Source organism: Lotus japonicus, chromosome 4, assembly GCF_012489685.1.
Source record: "Lotus japonicus ecotype B-129 chromosome 4, LjGifu_v1.2".
NCBI classification, from domain to species: domain Eukaryota; kingdom Viridiplantae; phylum Streptophyta; class Magnoliopsida; order Fabales; family Fabaceae; genus Lotus; species Lotus japonicus.
Window position 1 is genome coordinate 23,521,080 of NC_080044.1, and position 9,627 is coordinate 23,530,706.

The 9,627-nt window shown below is 34.5% G+C and overlaps 2 protein-coding genes across 2 annotated transcripts; both read left to right on the forward strand.

Moving 5' to 3' along the window:
* The first annotated feature begins 775 nt into the window (after positions 1-775).
* On the forward strand, positions 776-2,085 carry LOC130712502 (acireductone dioxygenase 1-like). Its single transcript, XM_057562335.1, has 3 exons — positions 776-1,109; positions 1,743-1,873; positions 2,008-2,085. Exons 1-3 carry the CDS (start codon positions 776-778, stop codon positions 2,083-2,085), a joined length of 543 nt encoding a protein of 180 aa, XP_057418318.1.
* Positions 2,086-2,276: 191 nt separating this feature from the next.
* LOC130712503 (uncharacterized) lies at positions 2,277-6,331 on the forward strand. The gene is made up of 3 exons (XM_057562336.1): positions 2,277-2,403; positions 4,592-4,737; positions 5,600-6,331. The coding sequence occupies exons 1-3, from the start codon at positions 2,277-2,279 to the stop codon at positions 6,329-6,331; spliced, it is 1,005 nt and encodes a 334-aa protein (XP_057418319.1).
* The last annotated feature ends 3,296 nt before the right edge of the window (positions 6,332-9,627 follow it).

Below are 9,627 nucleotides of genomic sequence, written 5' to 3' on the forward strand. Positions count from 1 at the left end.
GAAGGTGAAGGGTTTCTTTGAAACAAAGAGGGAAATGTTTGATAAATCACTTTATTTTGTTTGTTCTATTGGTTCTCTTTCCACAAACATGATTTAAATTGTTCCAAGAACCAAACACTTTACAGCAAACAAACTGAATCGCTGCAAGCCTGCAAGATTGTTCGTTCAAGTAAAACTTAACATTACTAATTAAAAATATAACCATGTATATTTTTAGGGATTAAAATAAACATCTTTTATATTTTTCATGGACCAAAAACATATCTACTCTGTATTTATTTTCTGATGTATGAAAAAATATATATACTCTGTATTTATTATATTTTATGTGTGTTATGTTTTTTTAAGGAAAAAGAGTCAACGTAAAAAAAAAGGAAAAAGAGTCGTAATCACCAAGAACTTAATTTGATTGATTCACAATCTATTTTTTATCTACTTTTTTGTTTCTATCCTATCTCATATTTTCTTTCTCTAACATTTTTTTTATCTCTTCTCCTTCCACTCATTAGTGAGTGTGAATGTGACATTATTCAATCACCTGTAGACTGACTATGCAACTAAAACACAATTTAAAAAAATCGGATTCTAAGTTATGTTTTCGAAAAAATTTCACATACCCTTCTTGGAGGGGGGACACAATCTATATATATTAGAAAAGAACAACTTCTAGCATGACGTGTCGCTCTCACAGGCCAAGTTAGTGACGTGTCGCTCTAAGATTAATTCTCACTTAATTTTTAACACGTGGCTTTTTCTCATTGGCCCTACTTGCCACATGTGCCCTGATTTCTCCTTAACAGCTAAACCTAATGCTCTTCCTCCTCCTCTTTATTTCTCCTGCTCACGGCCATCTCAACCCTCGCCTCTCATCCTTTCTGGTGCGAGCCCCTCCATTTGGCAGGGCCTTATAGCTATAGGGGTGAAGAACGATCAAATTTTCATTGGTGACATAAATATTCTTTACAAGAATGGGAACCTCCTTGAAAATACAAGGGAAGAGGAGATGAAGACAGGAAAGGAGCGGGAGTGGCTGTGTGTTTTGGCGTTGGGAAGCTCAACATCAAGGAGAGAACCAGAACTGATTCCGAGAAGCGCATCAGACCACTCACGTTCTCTCTTTCTCTGAGTCACTCTATCCCTCTCTCCTTTTTACTTCATGCTGCTTCATTGCAATTCCTTCCCTGTTTGGCTTTGATTTGCACATTTTCATTGCTGTTTCCAAGCATATAACATGATCGATGACATAAGTGGATGAATTTTCTCCACACTTTTATCATATCTTTGGTGTATACTACATGTTCCATGAAATTCCTGAACGAATTTGCTTAACTGAGTGCATTTTCTGTTCTGCATACACATAAACTTCAGGCACATCTGTTTGGTTCTATGAGTTTTCCTACACATTTTTACATTGTCATGAGATGCAAATACAATCTGTTTAATTGATTGATTGGTGTAAATCGTACTTCATATCATCCCTGTATGCATTAGTAAAGAACATCTTCATTGTAACATTTTAAATCTGTTTTTACTGTTGTTATTTAGTATTATTATGATGAATATGATTAATGTAGCTATAGGTTGCAGCAAATATTGAATTACCAGCCAAGAAACGTATACCATAATCTTTTGTAGTATTATCAAAAGAATATGAGAAAAGTTGACATTCTGTGAAATTTTCATACGCATTATTTGTATTCCTTAGTTGGATTACAACATTTAAATCAATATTCATTTGGAAGGAAGTGGCTACTTAGATGTGCAGGACAAAGGTGATCGATGGATTCGCATTTGGATCAAGGCCGGTGATCTCATCATTTTACCTGCTGGAATCTACCATCGGTTAACTCTTGACACAAGTAACTATGTGAAGGTTTGGAACTATCTTATTCTAACCACAACCATTAAGACTCTAGAGAATAAGTATGTTTCAATAGATAAAGGTTCAAAGCTTTTATGGGTTGATTAATCATTAGTTGTTCTGTTTCTGTGCATATCTGTGTGCAGTTGATGAGGTTGTTTATCGGCGAGCCTGTATGGACAGCATATAATCGACCACAGGAAGATAACCCTTTTAGTTTTTAGCAATAGGCAGGGTACATTTATCTCTTGAGAATTACATTGCTATCTTCATGAATATCTACTACATTATATCAGAACTGGAAATAAATCTATTGCCTATGCTTCCTGTAGCATGTGCTTTCATGCTTTGGTTTCTATTCCTGCATTATTTAGTCCATTATTTATGTTCTCTCTTGTGATATTCTTCTACTGCTATGGGTCTGATTGCAGCTGGTGATTTTGTGGCGATTGGGCAGCTTTCTAAGCCATTTACTTCTGTGTTTCTATATGACAAAGAGTACCATCGCCGCGCTCTTCTATATGCGCTGCTTCTTTTAATCAGTTAGACCAGTTTTCATCAACTATGCCACTTGATATGTAAGATAATTCCTTGGAATCTTATGGTGAAGAAGGCTATGTGATTTTCGTTGCTGGTAGTGGTTGGTGAAATAGAGCATCTGTACAGAAGTCTCAAAAGCTTTATAAAATGGGTAGTGGCTGGTTTAATGTGTTCAAGTCAAAGGATGAAATGATGTCTTCAAAGGTCGAGGAAACTACAAGCACCGCAAAGGAAAGGTCAAAACACATGAAGAAGCACCTTCAAGTGTGACAAAGAGTACCATCGTCCCGCTCTTCGGTATGCGTTGCTTCCTTTAATCAGTTAGACCAGTTTTCATCAACTATGCCACTTGAGATGTAAGATAATTCTTTGGTTTCAGCTTGGTTTCATTCTCTTTACAAATTAATTAATTTTCTAAATGATCTTGCTTTTTCTTTTGTGGTTATAGTGTGGTGGGACTGAACTTCGATTTCATAGTCTGAATCTGACCAAGCACACAGCCTAATCTCATATACAATGCATCTTTGTACTTCAGCTCTAATATTCAGAAACAGTACAGAGAGAAATATGGAGAGAAACAGGTGCATCCAGTTTTTCTTTGCTTTAATAGATTTGCTTTTGTGTGCACATTGATGCATTTTGTGAACTGGTATTTGTAGGAAATTTAGAATTAGAATATTGTTCCTCTTAGGCCTTAATGATACTCATTTCCCATAAGTTGCACAACTGGTTCCAATACAATGTTGTTCCCTTAATGTATATGTGATTTGTTTTTGATTCATACATCTTTTATTCACTTTTTCTCTAACTCAATTTTCCATTGATAGGAATTTTCTTTATCAATCTGACTGAATTTTTCTTTGATTTACATGAGGGTAAAGCAAGGCACAAAGTTGAGAAAAAAGGGTTTAGCATGTTACTCCTTTTAGTATTGAATTTCTATTATCCAAATATCCAATTTTATGACTTTCGGTTTCCATCATCTCAAACTGTATTTCTTGATAATTTATCTGGGAATTCATAACTTATATGGGAAGGGTACTACTTTTCTGAAAAATCCTCAAAAAGTGAAAGTGCATAGAGATATTTCATTCATTGAAGGAGTAAACTGGATGTGCTGAGGAATTTTGCTGCTATTATATCTTTGTATGTGATTGTGTTTGTTGAATAGAAAAAGGGGGAATTAGGGTATCTGTTTATTTTGTGGTATTAATATGCGGGGTGTCGTTACTGTTTAGGTGTCTATATATCATCTGATATCTGATTTATCTTCCTCCTATTCATATTCAAATTTGAAACATTGGAGATGAGTGTTGATACTGAGTAGGATAAAGAGTCATTCACACTGAAATGTTTTGCTGCTGTTGTTGCTTTTTTTTTTGGACCATGTATGTAATTATTTGATTGCTGAAAGAATTATTTGAGAGAGAAGCTATAGTCCAATAGGGAAGACGGGAAACTTCATTGACTCAATGCACGAGTTCATTTTTCAATATTGGCAAGGCTTAAGTAGATTTTGTCATTGATAAATGAATCCAATATGTACAAACAACTAAATTTGTGCTTCATTTCTAAATGTAAGCTTGCAATTTAGCAGTTATAGGTGTCTTATGGTGTTTTAATATTATCGTGTTCCTTTTTATATACTTAAACCGCTTCATTTTTCTTTATAAGAATTTCATAGCTAAGTTTATTCCTGAAGTAAAGTTCTTGCACTTGCACCTTGATCTGTTGATTTTCTTCATCCAAATATTTACTTAAGCATGGGCTATATGTAATTAGTAACTGAAATAAGCAGAGAAGGAATTCTGATTACAGATTTTGTCCTATATGTTGAATTGCGACATTATTTTGATACCTGAAAATAGTTGTTCCTCAAATTCACGTATGCACTTTTTTAGTGGGAATAAAAAAAATATATATCTATATATAGATAGAGAAAGTCAGCAGTTCTGGTGCGTCTGCTTTATTGTTATGTTAGTTATTAGTCACCTACTTTTTGGACTGATGGTCTTCTATGATGCTGAAATGAAGTTCCATGATTCAAGCCATAGAGTTTGGCTCTTAACAAGCAGAAGTTGGCAAGATGTTCCAATATATACTGTGAAAGTAAAGCCTCAATTTGCCTCTTTCCTTCTCCTTATGCTTCTCTCTTGATATGCTACATTTAAGTTTCTTTAACTGTTTCAGGAAATTCATCCACCACAATCAATGCTTCCACAAGAAGCATTCTCAAGGCTTCCACCCCAAGATTCATGAAGACATTTGGTTTAAGTTCAGACATGGAATGTGTCAACTCTTCTGTATGTGGACATGGTAGCAAAGATTCTCACTCTGTATCTGATTTAATGCTCTCCAACAAGTTGATCTTAAATGGGACATATTGTGCTTTATATAGCTTTAGAGCTTTGATTTTGATTTATAATTTATACATTCTAAATGTTTCGTATTCATAGATTTGGTTTTAATTTTTCAGCTATTTTCCCCTTAATCCACTAGCCATTTCAAAGTGGCTAATGCACCTTCCATAGTCTATCAGAGTTCAGTAGATGAAAATGTGACTGACTTTAAGAGTTGGTCTTTCTTTTGTAACAGGGGACTTGCTTTGTTACTGAAGGTAGTCATACTCAAGTAGTTTTTTACAAACTAAAGAATTAGAAGCTCTCATGGGAGAAGCATTTTACATGAAAATAATTCATGTATAAATTAATAGAAAAATACATTTATATATTCTTTAAGTACATTTTTCATAGTTTTTAATAATTATGAGTAAATATACATACATTAATGAAAATTTGGTAGTAAATATATGTCGTACTGGGACTAAAAGAGAAAAGATTAATATATATATCGTTACATTTATTTATTTTAATTGCATGAGGAGGAATGTTTCACATATAAATAATTTCATTTTTATAAAAAAACATTTTAAACCTAATTTAAAATAATTTTAGTCTTTTTCTTTATTTTTTACAATAGTTTTATGATAATTTGATGTTAAAAAATAGTATATCTATTTATGTATTAATTACTGGGTTTTAAGCTCAACTCCAACCAAGAGGTACGTACGTGAAGTATTTTTAAAATAGTGTAAGAGAGTTCGCTGAGTGGATTCTTAAGGTGGGCGACGGAGCGGTTGACACCATCGACGAGACTCAAACAACAATTGAAATTCTGTCGGATTTGTTGATTGGACAGGGTCCTGATCCTCTTCTTGAGTTGGTCAATTTTTCTTATCCGGACTTAGTGGCGAACTTGGAAAATGATTCGTACTTTCAGGAAAGAGTGATTCTCGCTCCTACACTCGAGAGCGTCGAGCACGTCAACAACTACATGCTGTCAAAGCTTCCTGGTGTCGAGAGAGAGTACTTGAGCTACGATACCCCGTGTAGATCGGATGAGGATTCTGAGGTTCACGCGGAGTGGTTCACCTCTGAGTTTTTAAACGGCGTTCAGTGCTCGGGAATTCCAAACCACAGACTGATATTAAAAGTTGGAGTTCTGATCATGCTTCTACGAAACATAGACCAAGCAGCCGGTCTGTGTAATGGGACCCTGTTTAGAGTCACTCATCTTACTCAGTATATAATTGTTGCGACTGTTTTATCAGGAATCAGGCTGGGTAAAAATGAGTACATTCCGAGGATAACCTTAACGCCTTCTGACTCTGGTCTTCCCTTCAAGTTCTCTCGAAGGCAGTTCCCGGTGACTTTATGCTTTGCAATGACTATAAACAAGAGCCAGGGCCAGTCCCTTTCTCATGTCGGTTTCTACCTTCCGAGGTCTGTAGTTACTCATGGACAACTGTATGTCTCTCTCTCAAGGGTGAAGTCTAGAAAATGCCTGAAGGTACTCATTGTGGATGAGCAAGGGGTAGTTTCGAGCTCCACGCGCAATGTTGTCTACAAAGATGTTTTTGAGAACGTGTGAGCGGAAAATGACGCGCATAATCGCGCTCACTACAGAGTAACTCAGCTACTGTTTATTAGACACCGTAAAACCATCCCCTTATATGTTTTGGAAAATTTGAGGTTTCGTTAACCAATCTTCTTATTAGTTAATCAGTCGTTTGCTTCGCATTTCAGACACTTCTATTTCATCTTTGTTTATTAGTTATTTAACCGCATGAATTTCATACAAGTGATTCAATTTAAGACTTTTCCGCCACTATGCTCAGCGTATCAGACTCTGCAATTTTATCCGTTGTTTAATATATTTTAAATAATCAACGTATTGACTGACGTATAAAAAAAACGTATTGATTGATGTATCAAACACGATAAATCCGTCCCCTTATATGTTTTGTAGAATTTGAGATTTCTTTAACCAATCTTTTTATTAGTTAACCAATCGTTTACTTCGCATTTCAGACTCTTATATTTCATCTTTATTTATTATATTTAAAAAAATCAACGTATTGATTTACGTATAAAATACGACATACGTATTCCCCGTGCATCGCACGGGTAAAAAAACACTAGTTAGAACTTAAAGTAAGGAAACCCTATTTTCTTCCCATAAATAGCAAAATTCGATGTTCAATTCCACTTCCATCCATCTTGTGAGAGAAAGGAATTGAGCACAAAAAAAACGATAGATGATGAGAAAGTGAGAGAAAATGAGATGATGAAATTAGTGAATTACATAAAAATGAATTCCTAGATGATGAAAATTCTTGATATATTTTTTTTTGGTCAACGGAACGCAGATTGGTATTTCATGGCCCACTAACAGGCTACTCGATACAAACTGTTGGTAGTTAATTACAGTGGCATAAGACTAGCATTAAACACATCCTAGTCCCACTGTTGGGGTTACACCAACAACAGACCATCTCTTTTTTGTTTTTTGTCAAAAACAGACCATCTCTATTCTTTTGAATAAAGTTCCGTTTGATACAAAAAAGCGAACTCCTACTATTAGATTTAGAAGTCAGCCCATCTTCTCAAAATAAAATGTAAGCCCATATTTGTGTTTTTTATTCCCAATTGGGTCCGTTAGCCTAGAAGTCCACTAAATCCCTAGTGCTAATTAATTATAAAGAGTCACTTACTCACTTATCAGTATAAATAGTTTGACATAAAAAAAAAAACGGTAAGGAAAAAAAAATGTAGCTCATGCATTTGATACTCCAGTCAGATTAAGGAAAACTACGAATAAGTAAGCAAGTTAGAACTCGTACTTGTAATGGTACAAGATCAAACCTCAGAAAATTCATTTATTTGGAGGGATCACCACCGTATTCTGAACAGATTAATACCTGCAAGGACGAAAAAGAAAAGATTAGGAGAAATATTTATAGAATAATATAACCAACCACATAATATTGACCCACTTGGAAGAGGTTCTAAGCAATAAGGATAGGAGAATAATGATTACTAGTTTAAGGAAAAATTGAATGTTATCAAGGACACAAAAAAAAGAAATTGAGGGAAACTGCTATGGAATAATATTACCAACCCAATAATATTGACCTACTTGGAAGAGGTCTTACACAATAAGAAGAATAATGATTACTAATTAAGGTAAAATTGAATGTTATCAGATATATCTGTTATATGATCATTTCATATCTTCACATATTTTCTGAGTTTATAACAACTCATGCATATATACATAAAACGAGACATCCCTTATAGGTACACACTCATTTTACCATAATCCTAATTCTCTCTCATCCTTGCTAACTTGAGTATCGAACAGGTACCCATCTACGGCGTCCACTTCGTCCGGCCACTTGGATACTAGAACAAGGGAACTATGTAGAAGATGAGAATTCTAGTTTGCAGGACACACAACCATGATCATCGTCAAATTAATAAGGTTCAATAAATCTACACCAGACACTTACATATGAGTATTGAGTCTCATAAGAGAACATGTCACACTTCTTTATGATGAAGTCATGTGTTAGCACTACATGAAAACAATGAGCTACAAATGGCTACAAAATCGTCAGTAATTAAGCAATTTACCGATGGCTTAGCTGTCAGTAAGACTTTTTATAGGAAAAAACGAAACCGACAGTTTTTAACCATTTGAAAACCGGAAAGATAATTAAGCACACAACTTGATGGTAGTTCATTCCCTTGATAAACCAGTGAGAGCATTTTTTGCCATACAATTGATTGGGAAATTACTGACAACCGAAATTGTTAGGAAGATATGAAAACATTGACAATTTAATTCGCCGGTAAGGTTCGAACGACCAAAATTATCCTTAAATTATGAATTTAATCCCTAATTTCGATGTAGGTATAGAGCTTAGAAAACCACCAAAAGCTTGCCAGAAATATATGGAAACCACCAAGGATTAATTAAGTTAAGCAGTTTCTAAGAATTGAAGTCCAAGTGATGATTTTCGCTCAATCCATGGAAAAATAGAGAAGAAATGAAATTTTCTAGTGAAGCACGCTTAAGTCTAGGTTTGCTTAAGCCAAAGACATTCACACGAAAGCCATGAGTCAAATACAGAGAAAAAGACATTTTTGAGTAGTCAAAGTAAAATTGCAAGATTAATTACATCTGAAAATTTAATATAAACGGTTGGATGGGGAAAATTTGTAAATAAACTCTTACCTGAGTGAACCTAATGCAATTTGTAAATGAAGATTTATGAGTCTACCTCGCTAAAGCGAGCAACACTACTACAACATGACGTTTTCTCTTGCTTAAGAGATCATAAGCTCACTTAAACGAACCTTAGCTGACCTGAATGCATACAAAAGCTAGAAATAAGAAGAAAGACACTAATATGGACATTTTCTTAGATCTTTAGCACCTTTGACTAAGTGAAGATAGAGGAGGGCGTAGGAGCTTGGACAGGAAGCTCTGGAGGTCGGGATTCGACGTCGATACATTTTAAATCTTTAGATTCTTCTTAGTTTCTCCTTTATTCATAAATCTATCCATGTAAATTGATAGTCAAATCTATCTTTTTTGAGTTAGATGTAGTTGACTACCTTATCTGTATTTTATGTGATTCAGCTCTATACTACACTGAAGTTCTATGTATTGAGTGATTCAGTGGTCATTTCTATTCTTCAAGCTACATTTTAGATGGATCAACTAAGACATTTATGTTATTCCGCTTACGCACTTAATCACATGAACTGTTTAAACTTTTAATCTTGCCAATTTTTGAGAAGTTCTAACAACACTCTCTTTTCAACACCATTTTAACCACTCTTTGATTAATTTGTTGAAATTCATATAAATCTTACTAA